The sequence below is a fragment of the Beta vulgaris genome, chromosome 4 (genome assembly GCF_026745355.1).
Source record: "Beta vulgaris subsp. vulgaris cultivar EL10 chromosome 4, EL10.2, whole genome shotgun sequence".
Classification (NCBI taxonomy): Eukaryota; Viridiplantae; Streptophyta; class Magnoliopsida; order Caryophyllales; family Amaranthaceae; genus Beta; species Beta vulgaris.
The window spans coordinates 3,481,285-3,505,957 of record NC_079205.1 but is presented as its reverse complement, the minus strand read 5'-3'; the positions used below and the strand labels follow the sequence as shown (position 1 = coordinate 3,505,957).

Sequence of the window (24,673 nt, the reverse complement as noted above, 5' to 3'; positions counted from 1 at the left end):
AAGTTCTTTACAAACTCAAAACCAGTTGGTTGATGTTCTTACAAAAATACTACCTTCCTCTGAGCATAATCAGCTTATTGTTCCTCTTTCTCCCATCCCAAGTTTGAGAGGGGGCGTTGAAGCTACCGTTTCTCTCTGCACATGTCAGCCACTCCAACTCCTAACTATCTGAAGGAACAAGCTCAAGGTTTCAAGCTAGGGATTAGTTAAATACAGTTTAGATATTTTGTGATCTACTGTATCCATTTCTGTAAGAACTAACTTTCCTCATCTCTCAAGTTGTATATAATCCTCCGCTTTTATTTATTTGCTACATTTTCCAAAAAGGGTTATTTTTTTTTATTTGCTACATTGTTTCAACTTTCTTTATTAGGAGACTTGGCCTACCAAAAAGTAATAGTATTATATCAAAAAGTACTACTTTTTTTTTTCCTTTTCTCACCTTAATTAATGCTAAAAAGGTCAAAAAGTATACCAAAAAAGAATAAAAGGAACATCTCCTGAATTCTTATGTAAATAAGAATGTACCAAATAAATAAAAGCGGAGGGAATATAGTGTAAGAGGATAAGAATCTAGTTAATACTTTTATTTCATAATTTTCATTCAGAATTTCTCTCTGAAATGAAAGTAATAAAATCTATCTTCTCTCTCTAAGCTGATGTATTAATTCCAGCTTGTATGATTTTTACAATTCAATGAAGTTTACAAACATTGAAGATATCTTCAATATCTTACCACCAAATGGTCAAATTACAAATCATAGCTCCGTCATTAAGTATTTAGAAAGTAGATGAAAACTAAATCCACTCTTATCCTCTAAATAAAAAATATAAATCTGACATTTTATTTCAAATCATAACCAAACATACAGCCAAAAGAAAGAAATTAAAGGTGCCTATGTAGAAACTAGCTGTCGAACATTAACAGGGAAAGCATAGTGTTGTGGACCATCAAAAGCAGCTTCTACAATGATCCGAGTAAATGCTTCGGTCGGGTGATAAAGATCCCAAAAAACATGATCACTTCTGTCAGGACATAGAGATGAAATTGGATAACAAGCTTCGTCAGCATTTAGTCTGCCAAGTCCACAACAAGCAGTTTTCTTGTCCTTAAATCCTGAAACAAATTGGAGGATTTCAGACATAAAATTAGCTAATAAAGGCAATAATTTCTGTTAGCAGAGATTCCTTTGTGAAGTTGGTTCTAAATTATGATAGAAGTATGTATTACTGCACCTTGATGTCCCTTAATGATAGACGGGTTGTCTAATCTTAACGGGGCGTTTGGTATGAGGGATTGGGAGTTTGGGGATTAGAAGATGGGATTGGGAATGGAAGTTAGAAGGTGGGAATTCATTAAATATATCCCAATCCTTTGTTTGGTATGTTAGTGGGATTAAGTAGGAAATATATTGCTAAATTACAAATTTACCCATTTTAATGAAGGATAGCAAAAGAAGAGCAAGCAATATTAGTGCAGTATATTTTAATGAAGGGTAAATTTGTCTTTTAACATAACCAAAAATAATCCCCCTCCCTAATACCTGCCCACCCCCATGTCTTATTTTGGTAGGATAAGAGGGGTTTTAATCACATTCCCCTTCACATGGGAATTTAGATATCCCCTCAAACAAACATGTGATATCTACCCATAGGGATATAATATCCCATTCCCACCCCCTAATCCCCCTAAACAAACACCCCGTAAGGGTTTTTTGCTGTAAGATTATCTTAATCCTAGAAGATCACTTATCTTTCACTCTTTCATTTTAACTCTTTCAATTATAAAAGCATTCCCTTCAAAAAAAAATTTCAAAAGCATCGCAATATTGGAATTTTACAATTTTCAACACATGCGATCATTATCGTACGGGTAAAACCCAAGTACGTTAGCGGGCGTCCTTGAGAAGTCCGAGAACATTATGAAGGACGTGAACATGTAAACATTATTTGCAGCTCTAAATGTCAGTTCACTAATGAGGTCTGACAACGTCGTTGCCAAGGTATGTTCTTTGACACTTCCCCACCAAATTCTAGTTTCGTTTATAATATAGTAAACAATCATTGGGATACTCGTGAACCCATTCGTGTCCATCGCACAGGTCCCTATTTCATTCTAGAATGTCAAAATCCCAATGATAGAGACGCAATCCTACACTATAATACTACCTTTATAGATGGGAAACCCATAACTTTTCGCCCATGTTCAGCTACCCAAATCCCAACTAGCATCAATTTCAACATGGGAAGAATCTGGGTGCACGTGCATGATCTTCCATGGGGGTATCTAAACACGGACTGGACAGTGAGAATACTAAGTCATATCGGATTAATAGAATCTATCGAAAATCATGAAGCTGGTTTACCACATCAACCTTACCTAAGGGCAAAGCTTATCGTTGATTTGACAATACCTTTAATCCCAGGTTGTTTTCTACCAATTGAAGGGAACCGGGTTTCATGGGTGTACTTCCGATACGAGGGCATTTTTAAGTTCTGCAAAGAGTGTGGATGTGTTGGTCACAACACGGGGCGATGCAATCTCTCAGCGTATGAGGCGTCTCGGTTAATCCAACGAAGGGTTCAAGGGTTTGAAAACAATGGGATGACGGTGCTACAAACACAATCAGATATTCCGCTATATACAAACCTGATTCGAGGCTTGAATGATCGGTTTTTACACCAAAACCCACGCCTGAATTTGCTCCGAATACCGCCTCACATGGCTGGGCCGCATTTTGATCCATACCTATACCCAAACCTCTATCTTCATGACCATGGTGAGTCTGAAAGTTCTCCAGAGGATTATTACGACGCAACACCAGATTTTCAGGTACCAAATATGAACCCCCACCAACAATATTATTTCGACAATAACTCGCAAAATCACACGAACCCCACCCCCCCCAGATTTCTCTAATGCTTCCATGGGAAACCAAACCCCAATCAGGTGGGAGGAAAATGTAACTCCCTTCCCTGGGCGAAGAATTGGCTTAAGTCCAGCACCAGGCGCCTCCCGAATAGACCCTCATGAAGTCCAGGCCAGATCCATTTCCAACATCAGGACAATAGATCTAAACCTCCTTCTCAATATCTCTTCGTCTGACGCTCATAGTTCGCAGGTATCTCATACAAATCAACCAACAAACGAGAACAGGTCTATGTTCCAGCAGCTCGGTATATCTCAATGGGCTAATAGGTCCGCTCAACTGGCTCGAAATCTATGCGGTTCTTTTGGGAACACTAGACCTCATAACCCAGATCCTCAAGCAAGGGACCAGTCAAGACTGCTGCTGAATATGCTGGAAGGGTTAGTAGTGGATGGATGGCCTATACTACCACCAGGGCCCCAAGAAGCAGGGCCCAGTAACTGGGTGGACAGAGCACAAGTCCAGGCCCTTAACTCGTTGCATGGATATTTGGAAGGTGAACAAGGTCAGGCTCAAATGGATTTTATGGAGTCCAGTAGTGATCTCGAAGAACTACGCAACATATCCCATCTCATTAATAGCAGGTTTCGTATATCCCCCCCACCAATTGCAGATTCCTTTAACCCACTACTTCAGGCAAATAAGGACATAATAAGAGATGAGAATGAGTCAGGGAATGCTGAGGACCTCTATCCTCCAACAACCCCTTTAGAGGATCAAAGAACTAGTGCTGAAACTCAACAACATCATCCTGATGCAAGTGCTCGAAATACTTTTATTGCACTTCCTGTCTCAACTGACATGTTCATAGGAAAACGGAGACGTGATGCACCCTGCGCCAAAAGTCAATCAGTGGACTCTTTTTTCAGATTTGGAGGGGACGAAAGGCAAGTTAAAATAAAAAGACAGAAACGGAGGATGGAAGAATGGGACGCCAAGGGCGGGTTCAACATTCTTAGAGGGCCAAATAGTTCAAAAGTTCGTAGTAAAACCATCACGGATGTGGAGATGGCACTAGCATTCGGAGTTGTACCAGATGAGGCTCTTGCTGGAAACAAAGGCAACAAAAGGAGAGCGATCACGTCGGCTTCCCAGGATATTAGCAAGTGGATTCCAAAGAAAAACAAAACCACATCACCAACTAGATCACAAGAGGGAAATATTCCTGAAAACCTGGACGACGACATGATCATTCATCTAAGCTTGGCTGTAGGTAATCCAAAAAATGCTATTTCAAGGGACGTGGTTGACCCTAATCAACCACAAAACTCATCATGAATGTCATGGCATGGAATTGTCGAGGACTAAATGATAAAACTAGTCCGACAATTCCATATCTTAGATGGCTCATCTCGAGCCATCACCCAACGTTTTTATTTTTGCAGGAAACGAAAATGTCTGTAAATAAGGTAGCAAATGTACTTAGATCAACTAGTCCTTCCATGTTTTGCGGTGTCGATGCAGTGGACACTAGGGGTGGTCTAGCGGTTTTTTGTTGGGGTCCTTTTGCAATGGATGTTGTGGCTCGCTCTAGGAACTATGTTTTCTGTAAAATAACTGCAATAAATGGGAAGATGTGGCACTGCCTTTTCTTGTATGGGAATTCTCAAACTGATCAAAGGCCGGCTTTATGGGCAGAATTGACACAACTCTTACAACAATACACAAATTATTTAATCATTGGGGATATAAATCAAGTGGATGCATACACGGATAAAATTGGGGGCGCTTCACTAATTAGGGGTTGGGAAGAATTCATCACCTGGAAACATGACCTTCATCTAAGAGATATACCGTTTTATGGTCCTCGATACACATGGTCGAATAACAGAAGTGATTTGGATCTCATAATGGAAAGGTTAGACAGAGCTTACGCATCCGATGAATGGTTGGAGGAATTTCCTTTGGCCACTATTCAGAATTTTCCCATAATACAGTCAGACCATGCACCAATCTGGCTTCATACGTCGCCACGGTCATCCAAACCGCTAAGACCTTATCAGATAGAGAATTGGTGCTTATCATTCCCGGAGGTAATAGGAATAATTCATGAAATCTGGCATCTAAGAATAGTAGGTTCGGAAATGTACAGTTTAGCTCGGAGGATGGATTTGCTACGTAAAAGATTAAAGGCATGGTGTTTAGATAAAAGGCTATTTTGGGGTATAAATTGGCAGCATGTTTTCAATGAGCTCCAATTCCATGGCAACCAGGTACAATCCATAACTCAAGGAATTGAGTTAGTCAAGCATCACCGTTCAATTATGAGCGAAGCTTCACTCGCTTTATCATATTGGCAACAACGAATCAAAGATCGTTATTTGCAATTAGGTGATATCCCCTCGAAGTTTTTATTCAACTTATTGAAGCAAAGAAAACACCAAAACTTTGTTTATATGTTAAAATCTTCGACAGGAGATTGGGTCGAAAACAATGAAGAAATAGCATATATGATCCAATCTTATTTCAAAGATCTGTACCAAGCGGATACCGGGGTTTCTTCATCCAACTCTCCGGACGGAGAAATGATCGATCTAGTACTTCGAGAACTCAATTTACCTCAAATCTCTAATAGGGAGGCTCAAGAGTTGGTCTCTCCAATAACGGATAAGGAAATTAAAGATGCGATCTTTGATATTGCAAATGGAAAATCACCTGGGCTGGATGGTATCCCGGCTGAATTTTATCATATCCACTGGGAGGTTATCGGGTCTTCCGTAATCCAAGCAGTAAAAAGGTTCTTCACTACTGGACATCTTCTCAGAGAATGGAATCGAACACTCTTGGTGTTAATTCCGAAAGTTACTCCCCCGGAGGAGGTAAGTCAGTTTCGGCCAATCAGCTTATGCAATGTCATTTATAAATGTATTGCCAAATGCATGGTCAACAGGATGAAGCGTAGTTTGCCCAATCTGATAGCAGAATACCAGAATGCCTTTGTTTCGGGGAGGCACATGGATGATAACATTTTGATATCGCATGAATTATCCCATATTATTAATAAACAAAGATCGGGACCCCGACATTTAGCTGCACTGAAATTAGACATGAATAAAGCGTATGACCGGGTCAGCTGGGCGTTCATCCTTAAGACTCTGGGCGCTTATGGTTTTCCTGCTTATTGGTTAAGGCTCGTCCAACAATGTATGGAATCAGTGTCATATCGAGTTTTGATTAACGGGATGGCAACGGACTCCTTCCAGCCGAAATGTGGTCTACGTCAGGGGGATCCACTGTCACCGTACCTTTTTCTATTCTGCATGGATATCCTATCAAGAATGACTACATTAGCTTCAGATTTACGAAAATTTCAGGGGATTAAAATAGGGAGACAAGGACCGACTATCTCTCATCTATTTTTTGCAGACGACGCACTCTTCTTTTTCAGGGCCTCAACTGAGGCATGTCAAGCGGTTAACACAATCGTTTCTAGATTCTGTGCCATCTCGGGGCAGATGGTCAATCGACAAAAATCCTTTGTAAAGTTCAGTCCGAACATAACCATGGATCAACGAACATGCTATAAAAACGCACTTCAGATGGAAGATAAGCTATCGCTAGGTACATATTTGGGTGTTCCTATTGACATTCAGGGGCCAAAGGTACAACACTTTACACCCCTCCTGGATACTATCTCGAAAAAGATCGCAACATGGAACCACAAGTCGCTCTCTCAACCTACGAAACTCATCATCATTAACTCTATTCTGGTAGCTTCGATTATGAATCAATTATCAATCTGTTTGATCCCAGCAACCATAACCAACAAATTGGACGCTATGCTTGTTCGGTTTTTCTGGAAAAACAATCTTCAGAAAGGAATACATTGGAAACGGAAGGAAATTCTTCATCAACCAAAAGGTCAGGGAGGATTAGGTATACGAAACATTGGATGTTTCAATAAAGCACTGCTACTGAAAAAGGTGTGGAGAATTATTCAAAACCCACTACTATTGGTCGCAAAGGTATTTAAGTCGACAAATCAACAGAGCTCCTGGATCCGTAATTCCAAGCACAATATTTCCTTGGGGCGTAGAAGCCTTCTTAGAGCTAGTCAAACTCTACAACGAACATGTGCCTGGAAAGTTGGCAACGGCTCATCCATAAAAGCGGTATCCCATGGCTGGATGAACGGGAAAACCCCTACTTTTCGGGATGAAATTAATCTACGACAAGCAGCCCACACTACTGTGGCTGATCTAATACTACCACAGGGACAGGGTTGGAATACGAGAAGGATACTTAACCTTTTTACGTTACATGACGCCCGCAATATTCAGAGCATAGAACTGCCATCTAAAACATATACACCAGATAGGCTTTATTGGCCAACGACCAAATCGGGGAATTACTCTACGAAATCCGGTTACGGACTGATGTTACAACAACAACAAAAAGAAATCTACAGCATGACAACTCTAGAGACACATAAATTCTTTCGACAACTTTGGGGATTGAACATCATGCCGAAATGGAAAATATTTATTTGGAAACTCTGGCACGACAGTTTGGCCACGTCGGCCAATCTGCAGAAGAGAAACATAACAAATAGCGCACAATGTCAAAACTGCCTACATGACTTCGAGGATGATCTCCACATATTTAGAGATTGCCCCATTGCTATTGAGGCATGGGAGGGTAATGAGCTTCAAATTATTACGCAGGGGCATTTACAGCTACCACTACCTAGCTGGCTTGAATATTGGTTTAGCAAATTTATCAAAGAGGATGGCTACGGAAGTTCTTGACTATTACAATTCATAGGGACATTGTGGGCTATCTGGAGAATAAGGAATGACCAAATATTTCGCCAGATTAGGGCTACAAACGAGGCTCTAACCGCTTCTATCCGGGAGGGTCATCAACAACATTCTCGGTTCATAGCGACTGACACTCCCAAGATGAATCCTCCACCGGTCCCTAATATCGGTCCTCCACCAGGGTTTCTCATGATCAATATAGGACAAAGGGAAATTGGCAGTCCGGATATCACAATCCAGATTGATGGGTCGTGGGACGCAACAACGGGATGCGGGGGAATGTCTTGGGTTATCATTCAGAGTACGGGACATCACCAACGCCATGGTTCCTTTCTCTATGCCTCCTCCGCTCTCCAAACTGAGGCAAAGGCTTGTTTAGCCGCCATACGATGGGTCCGTACTTCAAACCTCTCCCAAATTCTTATCCTCACGGACTCAGCGTTACTTGTCAAATACCTCGGATATAGTTCAACGGTAGACATAACGCTCCTCCATACTCTTAACGATATAAGGGAAGCAGGCAGTAACCTCCAATGGTGTCACCTTCTGAAGGTTCATAGAGACCAAGTTAAATTAGCTCATATGACAGCTAATAGTTATCGTTACAATAGATTTGTTTCTTTTTAATTGGTTTGTAAGTTTTCGTGATGTCAAAAAAAAAAAAAAAAAAAAAAAAAACAACGTCGTTGCCAGTCGCCTAACAAGACAAAATAGGGGAATCTTCCCTTATACCAGGACATCATAACCATACACATGTAAAAGGATTACGCACCCTGTCATAGGAATAGTACTTCTATAAATATTCCACTAGTATTATTCTCCAGGTACATTATCTCACACTCACAATTCTTATCTCTCTCTCTACTTTCTCGATCTCTCTAAATCCTAAGTGGACACGTGCTGACTTAAACGTCGGAGGGCGTTTTCATGCATCCCCCCCGAGGTAGTTTATATTGGTTTTCCTTGTAATTATTCATCAACAGGCGCCAACTACACTCTTTGGCAGACTCTTCTTAAGACTGCCAACCGTTCTACAACCGGAACAATTATACTTATAGGCTATAGCTATAGGTAGATATTAATAAATATTATGAGATGTTGATATTCTGTGAATATTTATATTGAAAATTTGAAATGAATATACCAAGATTTTACATAATTATTTTGTTATATATATTAGTAAAGTATAGTACGTGATTATTGATACGTATCAATACGTATAACCACACCAAATTTCATCATTTTGGCCGCTTTATTATCCTCTAGTTCTCTGTGCATCTTATTAGAATAATTTATCTATACAAATATATTAAAAGGTATGCGAAAACAAGAAACTATACCACGTGGCGCTCTTCCTAGAGAGTTTTAATTCATGTAATCCATGTATAATAAAAAATTAAGAAATTGCATAGGGTTTGATTCCGAGACCTCAAGTACATATATTAAATTTTTAACCACTAGGCTAAGTTGTATTTAGTGTTATTATCATAAAGTATTATATTAATAAATGAAATGTTTTCTTACCCGGGGCATAGCCCGGACCTAATAACTAGTTTTAGTTATGTAATTAGTGTGTGTTCCATGCATGCGTGCAAAGTTAGATGAGAGGTCATTCACACTACAAAATATAAGTTGGGGTCTTTATTATAAGTAGAGGGTGCTAATCGAGTTGAGCAGCTCGTGATCGACTCGGTCAATACTCAGTCAATGCTCGACTCGAATTTGCTCGACTCGAGACCTTAACGAGTCAACTCGACTTGATAAGCTCGTGAGCAACTCGTTAAAATTTTTTATATAAATTGTTGAAATAAGAATGGAAAAAAATACTTAAAAAGAAAGTAAGGTAAATAAATTGGAAAGGGGGGAGAAACAATGCATAAAACTTATCCCACATTGGTAGAAAGACAAAAAAAATCAAAGCCTATTTTACTTTATAAAAAGATGGTGGCTTAAACAAAAGTCCCACATTTATTGAAAACTAAAAACCAAAGCTTCTTTTCTTTGTAAAAGGGATGGATGACACTTGAGAGTTTGGGTTGAGCTTGATGGGTTTGTGTTGGGTTGAGCATAATGAGCCCAAGTCGAGTTGAGCTGAATGAGTTTGAGTCGATCAGTCAAGCTTAACGAGCTCGAGTCGAGCATCAATAATTCTTATCGAGCATGAGTCGAGCTAGGAAATTTTGTGCTCGACGAGTTTCGAGTCGAGTTGAGCACAAGTCAGTCGATTTTCGGTCGAGACGAGCAGACCCCAACTCGCAATCGACTCGCTCGATTAGCACCCCTAATTATGAGGTTAACTCGAATTAAATGCATATCAGCATGTGGCATAGTTATTTTTAACATATTTGTTGTTGGATCACATGAGCAGTTAACCCTTGGGGAGTTTTGGTCTATACAAATATATTAAAAGGCATTTTCATTAAAGAAACGGTGTCACGTGACACTCTTCTCACATGTTTATAATCTCACTAAAAAAAAATTAACAATGTTCAGTTAATACTAAGATTCAAACACAAGACTAGACCTTTGAAACAAAATGTGAGTGTTAAACCACTAATTCACTATAATTTTAATACTTAATGTTTCAAAGTAAAACGTAATAAAGTATTATAATTATATGTAATTATAAAGACATAGATAAACCTTTTGATCTCTACACTTTTATCAAGTAATAACATTATTTTACCCTAATTCATTGAAATTGTTATTTTTTTTCTAACTCCTTAGAAGTTTTTAAATAACTCGTGATGCCATAAGATCCATGTTTCAATTTTGTACTAGATAAGATATTATAAAAAACTAATAAAATCAACTATAAAATTTATGTATAATACTATATTTTATAATTGTAATTGATTTGGGGCGTCCCACGAGCCAAAAAAAACTAGTTTAATATGATAAACTCCTTATCATACTAAAAACTAGTGAGTAATCTGGGTTATCACTTTTCAAAATGTTTGTCAGTGAGAAAAATATTGATGTCGTGATGTGATAAGTAATTGCAATAGTTTAAAAGTTTTGGAAGGAAAACAATAGCTTAACTTTCTACAAGGAATTGAGGTAAGATAATATATCTACAATAGTATTATGTTTATAACCATGAAAGTGTAAGAGATTTAACTACCTCCGTAAGTCTCTCAATGAGATATAATTATAATACCTTATTATATTTTATTTTGAAATACTAAACAATGATGTTACTCTGGATTATGTTGGTGGTTAAGTTCTCATTTTTCATCTCAAAAGTCATGTGTCCAATACTTTGTAATTACACAATATTAGATTTTTAATTGAGTAATGACATGGAAATAAAGCACTTATATTAGAGTTTTAAAATAGTATCACGTGACACATAAACTTTATTAGGTACGCTTTTAAATATATTAGTATAAGTTTATTTTGGGTTTTAATGCTGTTATTTCTAGGATTCATACCGTAAGAATCTGCTTGTTCGACGATGTTGAGAAATAAATCATAGATGTTGATGTAGGAGTATATGAAATCTTGAAACTCTGAGATGAGATCTCGTAAAACTAGTAACAATGCTTGATTATACTTGGAAGCCCAATAATTTGAAACTTCATCACACGCCTCATTTTTGGTATTTACTCGTGCGGACGGTGTGCAGCCAATTGGACCTATCCCCAAAATAACAAATTTACGCCCCCCATGATCATATATCCTCTGTCAGGAAGAAGAAAAATATTATAAAAACATCTTCATTATACAACTCATTGATTAGCCAAGTGTCAAAATGACAAGTTTTCTACCCCTCCATCCCATAATATAGTGCTTGTTTTTTTTAAACAGTTTTCAAGACGTAACTTTGACCTTTAATATCTTCAATTTCTTGAGACGAATCTAACAAGATCTCACATGAATATGTTTTTTTTATATATACAAATGAGAATATTCGGTCAAAAATTTTAAAGTTTAACCCACCAAAAATAAAGTAGATACTATATTATGGGACTAATGGAGTACTAAATATTCCCATATCCAGTATGGTCCAATATCATGGTATTTAAGTAATTTTTATGACAAAAAGTGATATTAAAAAATTATAAATTAAAAAAAAAACATATATTTTTATTTGAGAATTGTTAGTTGAAATCTAGTTGATGTATTAAATGACTAGTATATCATATCTTGACATTATCTTATTATATCAATTAGTTATTATATCATATCCTGGCTACATCTAATCCTATCGACTAAATATTACATTGTATCAAGTTGCTAGTGAAATCACAAAAACGCCATGATATGAAATAAGTTGTCCCCTACCGAATATGGGAGAATACTTCCGTAGTTTCCTACCTTTTTTTTTACAATAACTAGATAGACTTGGACTCCTACTATGGTAGAGAGGAATTATGGTACCTTAAGGTGTCTTTTCATAGTAATGACTATTATATCAATAAATTGTTGAGGGCTTCTTCTCTCCGTGACGCTTGCACACCTTGAATAAAAGTATGTCCCGATATCAGTGCTTCCAATTACAATGGTGAATACAGATTCTGATAGGAGTTTAGCTGCTCTCGATTCTCCAAGATTTTCGACCAAGATTCCACGTGTTTTTATGTAGTATTCTACTTGTTCGTCCATAGGAATAGTAAAATGCTGAGGCATGTTGTAACACACACAAAATTAGAAATGAAAACCTATAAGGGGTGTTTGGTTCACTAGTTTTAGGTATGAAGTATGAGTTTGGAATGAACAAAACCCATACCTAGTATTTGTTTAACTTATTTTTAAATTTTAAACCCATACCTCAAATTCATAAGGTATGAGGTTTAGAAACCCATGGGGGAGGTGGGTATGGCTCATACCTTACCTCTAGGTATCAAATAAAAGAAGATTTTTCATTCTTAAATGAAACCAAACACAAGGTATTAAGTATCAAGTTCCAAACCGATATCACCTTGATTTCATTCCTGATTCCAAACCCATATTATTATATGAACCAAACACACCCTAAGAAGAATATCGTATTTTCTTTCAAAAAAAAAAAAAAAAAGAAGAATATCGTTTTTAACTTAATTGGGGGGGGGGGGGGGGTTGGGAGAATATATGTAAAATGTAATAATCCTAGTACAAGTTATATGCAATAAAAATAGATATAGTCACATAGTGTTGTTTGTGAAAACTCTTTCCCAAACTAGTGCTAACCATGAACATCATAATTGATAAAAATTTAATTGAGGTGACGATGCTTGCTTTCGGAGATTAAAGCTTTCTCTTTTCAACATTATTTTTATATGATAGTTTATACAATTCATATTTTTTGTTTTTTATTTCTTACTTTAATACCATAGTCAGTTAGCTTATTAGTTGGCAAAATATTGGGAATGATAAATTCAAGGAAAAATCGACATGAATAATCCCAACTTTCATTAGTCTTTTCAAACTAATGTCAACTTTGTATTATTTTAGAATAATTCCAATTTTAGGGGGTACCTTCTCAAAATAATTCGAATTATTAATTTTCAACATATTATAGACCTAAAATGGATTAGTGCAGATAAGGAACAGAACTAGTTTGGCTTAATTTAATAAGGTCCCCTCAAAAGTTGGAATTACTTTAAAATAATTCAAATTTGGGATTATTTTGAAAAGATGGATAAAAGTTAGAATTATTCATGTGTGAATTTTCCCTAAACTCAATGGATGGGATTTCATCTATTGTATACAACTACTCTTTCTCTTTTAGGAAATAGAGATTCCCTTCGTTGTAATATAGCTTCATGATCTAAGTCGAGCACGTGTTAATTGCTTAGGATTTCTTTTTTGTTAGTGTATATATTAGTGAGTTAACAAGGAATAAAAATAGAGAGTTACAGAGATCTCATCATCAAGGCCGTCAATGAGAGGGAGGTCTAAGCATCTGTTAGTAGAATTTAGAATTCCAGCTGCTGCGGACGCAAAGCTGACACCTCTCGAAAACTCATTGGTCTTGGTGTGCACCAAGTAAAGATAAGGCAATGGTGACTGCAACCCAAGTTTCTCAGCTGCCAAAATGTTCATAGTAGTAGTGAAGACAAATAACTGAATTGATAACCAGAGTCCAGAAATACACAAACAAAATTTAAAGAATTGACACGTCATGATATACAAACAAAATTTAAATAATTGACACGTCATAATATACTAAGATAAGAATTGACACGCCATAATATACTACTTCCTCCGTTTTTTTATAGATGCTACATTTCCCTTAAATAGAAATGTCATAATAGATGCTACATACCATAAATGGATTCATTTTCACCATAAAAATCTTAAAATACTATTAAAAAGTTGGTTGTCCCCCACCTTCTCTTTTAAAATACTAATACTTTTTTCTTAACAAATATTTTTTTATTCAAAAAGTGGTGGTCCCCTACTTTCTCTCTCTATCTTTCTTAAAAACCCTCCACTTTCTCTATGTAGCAAGAATAAAAACACGGAGAAAGTAATACACAAAGTCTTATAAAAGACGGTCTCAGGTTAGTCTTAATGTGAGACCTGTCAAAATCCAACATAATAAAGCAATGGGACCTAAGAAGCATGCACTGGCCCAAGCGTTAGGCCCAAGCGCTTAATTTGCACTGGTCTAAGGCATCTTTCTTCTTCATTTCTCTCTCCTCTCTTGAAAACCCACAACTTCCCCTTTCTCTCTCCCCTTCTTGTTCTTCCATTTTTACTTCACTGACACACTCTTTCTTACCTTTCCCAATCTCCTCCAACATCCTCTTGGATCTCCCCCTTTTTCCTTTTCTAATTTCTTCCAAATCTTTGCGTTTAGAGAAATTCATACCTGAAAAATTACAGGAATGTCTTTGATCTCTACTTTCTCTCTCCAAACTCCAGTCGTCGAGGTGATAAGAACAGTGGAGTATAGTAAAGTTGGGAGTTGACTAAAGCTTGTTAGACATGGCAACGGGCAAAAATTTGAGAGCAATTTCATTTCAGGCATGTGATTTTCACGTGGTAATTCGTGACAACTTTTGAGGTTCAGATTTTAGATGGGTGAGTTAATTTTCGTATGAAAGGTGAATTTGTGGGACTGATTTTGTCATTTTCAAGTTATAGTTATAATTTTTCAATTAGTTAAGGAATTTTAATAATTAGTTATATATTTGTGGCTCTTAGTTATGGTATTCAGATTCATAGTTAGCTTTTGCTTAATAGATATGATATTCAGATATAGTTATGATTTTTAGGTTATTAGTTACTAATTGTGGTTAATAAGTAACGGTTTTATGGTGGATAGTTGTGATTCTGGCTATTAGTTATTGTTTTCTGATAAATAGTTATGATATTTGGGTATTTAGTTATTATTGTTTTTTACATTAGTTATGACTTTTTGTTTTTTAGTTCCGGTTTTATGGCTAATAGTTTTAGTCTAGAAAATAAGTAAAAGATTATAATTATAGTATATGAATAATTATTTATTAATTTCATCAGTAACAATAATGCATGGTTTTATTGTTATAGTTTTGATATTTGGTTTATACTTTGAGGGTTGATAGTATGGGCTGTCAATAGTACGTTATGATTTTAAGATCATTAGTTTTATTTATTGTATGCATCAGTAAACATTATGGGCAATAAAATGCATTATAATCTGATTTTTATGATATAATTAATATACTTCAGCGCTTAACTAACATACTTTAGCGTTTAACTAATTTACTTCAGTGCTTAACTAATTCACCTAGAACCAATTTAAGGCTAGCATAACTAATAGGTGCAAGCGCTTAAATAATTCTACTGCTGGATTGATGAACGCGCGTAATGTCAGCATGACATCAGCGGTCTCATATTAACACTAATGTGAGATCGTCTCACCAAAGACGGACTCTTATTTTTTTTGAGAATTAACACCTAAGATAAGATATTGATTAAAAAATTTTAAGAAGTGATAACTAAAATATCCTCATAAGCGCAATAGCCTGAATCAGTGATAAATTTTTAGATTTGATATCTAGAATAAGATATTAATTTTACTAAATCGTTATTTAGACCAAAAACATAGAATAAAATAAATAATCGCCATAAAAATTAACACCAATATGCTATTACTCACCTTTTCAAACCATTCCAGCTATTTAGCTCAAAATAATTTCAGTTATTGCATCCCACTTCTCAAAACATACAGTCTATGAGTCTAGCACTCTAGCTAGACTCATGTATGATCAGACATTCTTTAATGCGAGCTTGTGTCCACCGAGTACTATTTACCCATCAAAAGTTTTCATTCCTTTTATGCGATCTCTACTACAAAACTTCGATCAGCAAGCGTGTGAAATTTATATAATATATATTGGATTTATCATACATTCAAAGTTATTTCTCTCATTTTCTTATAATATGAAAAGAGGAATTGTTACTTGCTTGCATCACATTAATGAAAAGATAAAAAGTCTTAAATAGATACAAGAAGAAACTGACTTAAGCTAAAACTAAGGAAAAGAAAGTAGGGTCATGGCCCACGTTACTAAGGGATGTAGTGATAAACCAATATGCTAAAATTCCTTACTAATACTCGTTAAGTTTGAAGAAAGTATCACAAAATTATACTGGTCATAGTATTTCTCATACATAGTTTTTTATTCTTTGTACGCAAATAAGTAGATGGACCAGAGTCCAGAGAGCACACAGCTCTTGGTGCACCTGCTTCTAAACGCAATGTTTTGTATGCAAAACGCAAAGTTGAAAACTTTACTGAAAGAAAGGAAAAGCTTTTAACTGTCAATAGATATGTATCCTTAATTGTTGCCGGCAAATGTGGGAACATAGTTGATTGAAAAATTAAATATCTATCTTTAATCTTCCCCATACCAAAGCCGCGTTATTTTAATCAATAGAAAAAATAAACTGCTATTCTCTTTAATAGTGATATTAACACAAATTAAAGTCTATACTCTATACGTAGTCATTATATAGTTAAAATATACTATAACAAAATTTATTAGAGAATATAAGAAAATAAGGAACATTGCAACAAAAATTTATATAAAATAACAAACAAAGATAATCATAAAATATGAAATTATTTATCAAAAAATGAATATGAAGGCATCAAACACAATATATCATACTGATTATAAAAGAACATGTGCATACAAAACTTGATGAACAAAAAACTATCAAAAATCACAAAAATGAAAATAAACATAAAAAGAACATGAAGATTTCAAATAACGAACACCGCTCTAATTATAAAAGAACATAGGCATATAAGACTTGAGAAAAAAAAACTCTTAAAGATCACAAAAATAAAATAAACATAAAAAAGAATATGAAGGTATAAATGTAGAACATAATATTAATTATAAAAGAACATGTACATATAATATAACAGTGTTTGCCAAAACAAAAACTAATAGATAATAGTAGTTTTTAAAAAAAAAAAAAGTTTAATGTGATGGTAGTGGAGGTCCTCGGCTGCAATTCGTGGGAGTTATCTGTTGAGTTCTGCCATTTTTTTTAAAAAAAAATTATTTACTTTTCTTCATTTAACAGGATTGCGTTTGATTTTATTTGCTCTGTGTTTTGGAGCAGGAGCACGTAGAGGAAGGTGGTCTCTAGTCCACCATCCATGCTTTGTTGTTTGTATAGCTAGCTCCATGTTAGTTTATCTTATCTGTTTTTATACAGCTCTATATTTGTTTTGTCTTTTAGTTTGGTGCTCTCTCATTAATTGGTTAAGGTGGTGCATATAAGATGCACTTTAGAGGATCCCTAGGTTAAGATGTAAGAAAGTGAGGTGTAGGCTTTGAGTAAATATACCTGAGCAAATATTGCTCTCAAAACTAAGAATTGATTTTCACATAGAGCTTTCACCTTTCTTCATGGTACTATAGCTGTAAGGTAATTACAACAGATATTTTACAAAACTGAAGATCATAATATCAGCAGAGATGGCAGGATCAGGAAAAGAAGAAGACGTTGCAACGGCAGGAGGATATGTGGATCCTTTGTTCTTGTCCAGCATTGCAGACAATCTTAAGATGCATTTGAACACCATGCTCTTCAATGGAGGTAATTTTCTCAACTGGAGTAGAAATGTGAGAATGGCTTTAGGTGCTAAGAATAAACTTGGATATATTGATGGTTCTTGCACTAAACCAGAGGCTGGCCTGGTACTAAAGAGTCTAGTAAATGGCCCATGAATGATTATATGATAAGGTGTTGGTTGTTTAAGTCAATGACTGTAGAAATGGCATAATGCTTGATGTTGATGGAATCCTCTAAACAACTTTGGGATGAAGTTGTAGAGAGATATGGACAGGGCAATGCTCCTCAGTTATATCAACTGAGAAGAGATGTAGCTAAGTTAGAACAAGAAAAAATGAGTGTATATGAGTACTACTGTAAACTCATAAGGTATTGGGATGAAATACAAGTTGTGGAGAGTTTGCCTACATGACTGTGGGGCGATGAGCAAATGTGCTTGCAAGTTGCATAAAGAAATTGATGAAAATGATAGAAAGAAACAGATTAATTGATTTCTTGACGGGATTGAATATGGAATATGATAATGTGAGGGGAAATATGATGGGAATGGATCATAAGCCCAACCACTGTGAACAAGGCTTTTTACATGGTGCAACAGAAAGAGAAATAAAAGGAAGTGAATATTGTAATGGGAAATGTAGGTTATGAGGGAGGAGATGCAAGTGTATTCCTAGTGAAGAAGTATGAACAAAGGGATTTTTAAAAAAAGGATTACAAGAGGGAGAAAATGAGTAAAAAAATGTGATCATTATGGGATGATGGGTCATATAAAGGTTGAATGTTTTAGGTGATTACACCTCCACAATGGTATAAAGATATCCAAAAAGTGAAGGATGGAAGCAAATTTGCAGGAAATGTTGGAAGGACAGAGGAGTATGAGAAGAATGACATCCCTCTAAATGTTGTGGTGTATGAAGCAAGCTGTAACAGCAACACTACTAAGCCTGACAGCAACTTGATCTCAGCAGTTGTCAAGGAGGTAATGAAGGCTTCCTCGGAAAACCAAGGAAGCAGCAGCAACCCAGGTAATACAGCAAGGGCAAGAAACTTTGCAGGTAAACTCTCTGCATCCAATGTAGGGAATTGCAATTATGCTTTTAGTTGCGAATCCAGGATAATTGATTCAGGGGCCTCTAATCATATGGCTGGAAATATTAAGATGTTCAGTAACTTAAAAAAAACTTGACAAAAGGGATATAAATGTTGGGCTTCCAGATGGCAATGTAAAGAGAGTAGTGTGTGAAGTTGGTAATGTGAGGCTCACACCTAAATTGACACTTGAAAATGTCTTATATCTTCCAGATTTTAGACACAATTTACTTTTCGTGAGCAAGTTGATAGAAGGTAACAATATAAGAGTGAAGTTTGATGAGTGTGGATGTATTTTTCAGTATCCTTGTACTGATGAAGAACTGGGACATGGAGAGAAGGAGTATGGACTATACAGATTTCAAGAAGGCATGAGAAGAACTGAAGAAAAAAAAGAGAGAAGTGAAGGATAAAGATTTTTGTAGGAAATGTTGAGAAAACTTTGAAGAATATTAAATTGCATGTAATGCATGCTAGTTGACTCGGCCATTGTTCTTTATCAAAGATGCAACATTTAAATATTCGTGATTGCAGGGAATTGAAAGTTTTTTCGGTTTTTTCACCATATACCCCTCACAATTTTCTTTTTGCAGCATATACTGTCGCAAGTTTCCAAATTTACCATGTACCCTCCACTTTTCAAACAATACATCAACTTGCCATTAATGACTAACAACATTAACGCCTGTAAGTCAGTAACCCCTAATCCCTCTTTTAAGTCTAATTAACAATCCTAAATCCTAACCTCCTATAGCCCTAACCCTAACCCTAACCTCTAATCTAATACTCTAACCCTAACCACCCACCCACCAACCTCTCCCCCTACCACCCTCGCATTCCACCCAGCCCCCACCACCCGCGAAACCCTTCCTCCTCCCTCCTCCGCAGCCCCCTTCCTATTCCCCCACCTTCCACAGCTCCGCAACCCCCTTTGGTTCCCTGCAGCCCCATAGTCCCCATTAAACCTTCCCTCCTCCTCACCTGGACTGAACCCTACTCAAGCCTTAACCACCCTTAACTAACTACCCGCATACAACCCCACCAAAAACCCCCCTCTCTCACCTAGACCAAGCTTAAACAAGGCCCAAATTTCTTCCCTTACACGTGCGCCCAACACTCTGCTAGATTCAGCGCCTAGCCCAAGCCCAACTTTTGATGCGAAAGATCATGTTGGAATGGATTCAGCGCCCGACTGCAGGGGTAAGGGTTATGTGATTCAGCAGGACAAGGGGAGGGGGTTGCGCGATTACAGGGGAAGGGATGGGGAAGGGGCAGCGAGGGAAGGAGGAGGGAGGCTTCCGGGGTGGTGGGGAGGGGGCTGTCGGGGTGGTGGGGCAATGGGGAGAAGGGGTAAGGGGTGAGGGAGGGGTGTGGTTAGGGTTAGCTAGGGTTAGGGTATTAGATTAGAGGTTAGGGTTTGGTTTAGGTTTAGGTTAGTTAATTAGGTTTAGAGGGGGGATTAGTGGTTAATGACTAACGGCGTTAGCCTTCCGTTAGTCATAAAGGTAAGTGGTGTATTTTTTGAAAAAAGGAGGGTATATGGTGAATTTGAAAACTTGTGAGGGTATATGGTGCAAAAAAAAATTGTCAAGGGCATCTAGTGAAAAAATCGAAGTTTTATATTTTGATAGTTGTCATGTTTCTAAGTACCATAAATTGCCTTTCTCTTTGAGCAGTAATATAGCTAAAGAATTTTTTGACTCAATCCATGTTGACTTATGAGGGCCATACAGGGTGAAAGATAATTTCAGAAGAAAGTTACTTCCTAACTATAGTAGATGACTATAGCAGAGTAACCTGGACTCATTTATTAAGTAATAAAGAGATGGTGAAAGACATTCTGATAGGGTTTCTAGCTCATGTAGAAACTCAGTTTGGAAAGAAAGTGAATGGAAACACAAGTGATAATGGTGCTGAAACAGTACAAGATGAATGTGGGAGATTTTTCAGAGAAAAAGGTATAGTTCATTAGAGGAGCATACCTGGAGTCCCTCGGCAGAATGGGAGGGTAGAGAGAAAGCACATAGAACATTGCTTGAATGTGCTAGATCTCTCAGGTTACATGCAAGTTTACCTAAATATTTGTGGGAAAAATGCATTTTGGCAGCTACTCACCTCATAAACTTACTTCCTAGTACTGTAATAGGGTGGCAAACTCCCTACGAGAGACTAATGAAACAAAAGCCCAAGTATGATCATTTGAGAGTAATTGGGTGATTGTGCTATGCAAGCAAAACAGGAAGAGTTGGTGATAAATTTGATGAAAAGGGTATAAGATGTGTGCTAATTGGGTACCCCTATGTCCAAAGGGATACAAATTATATGATTTGGAAAAGAAAAGAATTTGTACAAGTAGAGATGTAATGTTTTAAAGAAGAAATTCTTCCTCTTTTGAACACCTCAAAAGAGAAAGATAAGATGAAAGTGTATATGAATTCTCTTCCCATAAATGGAACTAACCATGTGCATGATAATATATATACATGCTAAAGAAGAGGAAAATATTTCTCACACAACTCATGAAGAAAGAGTGATAGAGGGAGATGAAGTGATGGTTAGAGAGAATGATGATCAAGAAAATGCCATAGGCATAAGAGATGCAGATGAAGATTAGATGACAGCTAATGATGAAGCTATTCACATCAGTCCAAAGAGATCAACTAGGGAAAGAACTAAGGGTGGATTTAAGCTGTGAAGAGTGAGTTAGATGCTTTAGATAAAAATGAAAAACCTGGACTTTGACAGACATGCCTGCTGGACAATAAGCCATAGATAGTAAATGGGTCTATAAGACCAAGCTTAGACCAAATGGCAACATATATAGAAAGATTGATAAGCAAATAAAAGGGAAGGATTACAAGCATATATACATTATATCCAGTTGCAAAATTTGCAACTGTGAGAATTTGATGTCTTTGGCAACTGTCAAGGGGTGGATGTTGCATCAATTGAGGAAGAAATGAAGGAAAAGTATACAAGCTTCAAAAGATTTTATATGGATTAAAGCAGGCATCTAGAAAATAGAATATACAACTTAAGAAGTTCCTGTTTGCAAGAGATCTTGAACAATCTAAGAGAGATTATTCTCTTTTTGTAGAAGAAAAAAGGACATATGTTGTGTGATTTTGGTTTATGTTGATGTTCTATTGCTGACTAGTGATGATATGGAATATATTGATGTTCTTAAATCAGAATTACATCAAGAATTCACTGTCAAGGACTTGGGAGAGATGAGATATTTTCTTGGCCCAGAAGAGTCAAGAAATGATGCATGTATCACTTTGAATCAAAGAAAGTATGCTTTGGATATAATGGAGAACACATGTTTGCTTGAATGTAAGCCAGCTAAATTTCATTTTCCTAAGTGAATTAAGTTGTCAACTGATCATGGAGAAATTATGGAGAACCCTGAGAGTTTTAGGAGGTTAATTGGTAGGTTACTCTATCTAAACTTCAGTAAACCAAACCTGTCTTATTCAGTGCAGTAGTTCAACCAGTTCATTAGTTATCTAAGGACACCACACTGGGATGCTGCACTCCATGTGGTTAAATACCTAAAAGGGACCATCAGTCAAGGTTTGTTCTATCCAACCAATTCAGATATCTTCATGATAGGTTTTTGTGATGCAGATTGGGGGGGGGGGGGACTCTGCCTTCTCTGGTAGATCTCTTACAGGGTATTGTTTCTTTATTGGTGGATCCTTGGTCTCATCGAAGACAAAGAAGCAAAAGACAGTTTCAAAATCTTCAGCTGAATCAGAGTACAGGTTTATGTCTCCAACAACAAGTGAATTTGTGTGGGTTCATGGCATTCTTGAAGACTTTCATTTCTCTATTCCTACCCCAATCACTCTTTACTGTGATAATAAAGCTGCACATTACATTACACAAAATCCAGTTTTTCATGAAAGAACAAAACACCTCAAGCTGCATTGTAATTATGTTAGAGAACATATTGACGAGGGTTTTAAATTATCTCTATTGCCTACATCAAATCTACCCTCCAATTTGCTAATATTATAACTAAGTCTCTTTCAGAGAGACAACATAACTATCTTTGCCTCAAGTTAGGTCTTTCACCTTGGACAAAGTTCAAGTTGAAAAGGGCGGGGGGGTGTGAAGAAAGTATCACATGATTATACTGGTCATAGTATTTCTCATACATAGTTTTTTGTTCTTTGTATAGCTAGCCCTATGTTAGTCTATCTTATCTATTCTTATACAACTGTATATATGTTTTGTCTTTTAGTTTGGTGCTCTCTCATTAGTTAAGGTGATGTATATAAGAGGCACTTTAGAGGATCCCTAGGTTAAACTGCAAGGAAGTGAAGCGCAGCCTTTGAGTAAATATACCTGAGAAATTATTGCTTTTAAAACCCAGAATTGATTTTTACGGAAAGCTTTCACCTTTCTTCAAAGTTATCCACTAACTTCTTAATCCTGATTAGAAGAAAAGTCAAACACCAATCTTTGAAGCATCAAACATTCTAACGCACTACTAATTTCTATTTTGAGGGAATTCGAACACATTTGTACTCATTTGTAGAGATTAAAATGAGCAAAAAGATTGGGTGTGGCCGTGTACGTTACAGATTTTGCCAAGTGGATGGTGTTTCTATTATTATTACACTATATCTTATTGGCACAAGATATAGATAAAAAGACGGAATTTATGTGATTAGAAAGAAGATATTAACAAAAACGAAAATATTGCAATTAATTTGAAACTTTTATAGAAACGGTTGTAGTTAAAAGAGAAGTGAGGAAATATAAAGTAAACACACCTTAATAAAAAAATATATATATACGTCGTCCAAGATTTATAATTTTGATAAAAGATCATATATGGCGAAAAAAAAAGAATTTTAAGAGTATATCCAGGAGCGGGTAGCTTTACCAAGAAAATCAGCTGCAATCTTGCCATTGCTGAATCTTCCATTGGGCTTGTGGGTGGGAAAATCAACGCCGTGATTAGGAAGATCACTCTTGGCAATGGTGAAAGTGAGGTAATTGTTGTTGCCCACATCTACCAATGAGTCCCCAAACACGAACAAAGCTGGTACTGACTGGGCACTGGATGATTTTAATTTATTTACGAAGAGAAAGAAAATTTGCAAATATAATAAATGGAATGTCATCCTGGAACACAGCAGTTTATGTGCTATCTTAATTCTTAATCATGGAATGACAAGATGGTTTTTTTCGTTTTCATTCTTGAAAATTTTTGGTGTTTTATGGAATACATCTCCTCTGTCTGTCTGCTGGAGACTTGGAGAGTTGGAGTCACGACTTACCAAAACTAATTTTGCTTTGACTTTTGAGGTGTTGATGCGGATAGGGTTGGATTTCGATGGGTTATTTTAGGCAACACTCTAATCAGGAGTCAGGAGATTGTTAAACATCGCCCACAAATTACTTAAAATCACCCACAAACTATCTTATTAGATTGTTTTACCCTTCTACTTTATTTCACCACCCACCACCCCATGACCACCTCCCACCACCCACGACCCCATGACCACCTCCCACCACCCACCATCACCTACATCCTCTTGCCACACGCCACCACCACCAACCTGCTAGATAAATGTCGAAATTTTTTTTGGACCATGGTGGGGAACGCCTCGCCTGGACGTTTGCCCCATGTCCTGAACGTCTAGGCCCGACGTTCGGGCCATGGGGCGAACGTCCAGGCGAGGCGTTCGCTACCATGGTCCAAAAAAAAATTCAGATGTGCCCTTCGAGAAACGCCGGCAGCAGGTGATAGAAAGGCTCGAAACAATCTCGAAATTTATGTGCCCATGGTGGTGAGAGAAACACTGAAATAGGCAGGAGGTGAGAGAAAGTCTCGAAATTTATCTAGAGGTGGGGTGGTGGGGTCTGCGGCCT

The 24,673-nt window shown here is 36.8% G+C and overlaps 1 protein-coding gene and 1 long non-coding RNA gene across 2 annotated transcripts; one reads left to right on the top strand and one right to left on the bottom strand.

Moving 5' to 3' along the window:
* Positions 1–657: 657 nt before the first annotated feature.
* Positions 658–24,051, bottom strand: LOC104883389 (GDSL esterase/lipase At5g55050). Its single transcript, XM_010667909.3, has 5 exons — positions 23,682–24,051; positions 13,532–13,701; positions 12,074–12,313; positions 11,125–11,374; positions 658–1,117 (listed from the first exon to the last, which is right to left on the bottom strand). The coding sequence occupies exons 1-5, from the start codon at positions 23,920–23,922 to the stop codon at positions 897–899; spliced, it is 1,122 nt and encodes a 373-aa protein (XP_010666211.1). The 5' UTR covers positions 23,923–24,051; the 3' UTR covers positions 658–896.
* LOC109133702 (uncharacterized) lies at positions 14,217–19,265 on the top strand. The gene is made up of 2 exons (XR_002038835.2): positions 14,217–18,750; positions 19,087–19,265. It is a non-coding gene; the product is annotated as an uncharacterized LOC109133702 (long non-coding RNA).
* Positions 24,052–24,673: the final 622 nt, after the last annotated feature.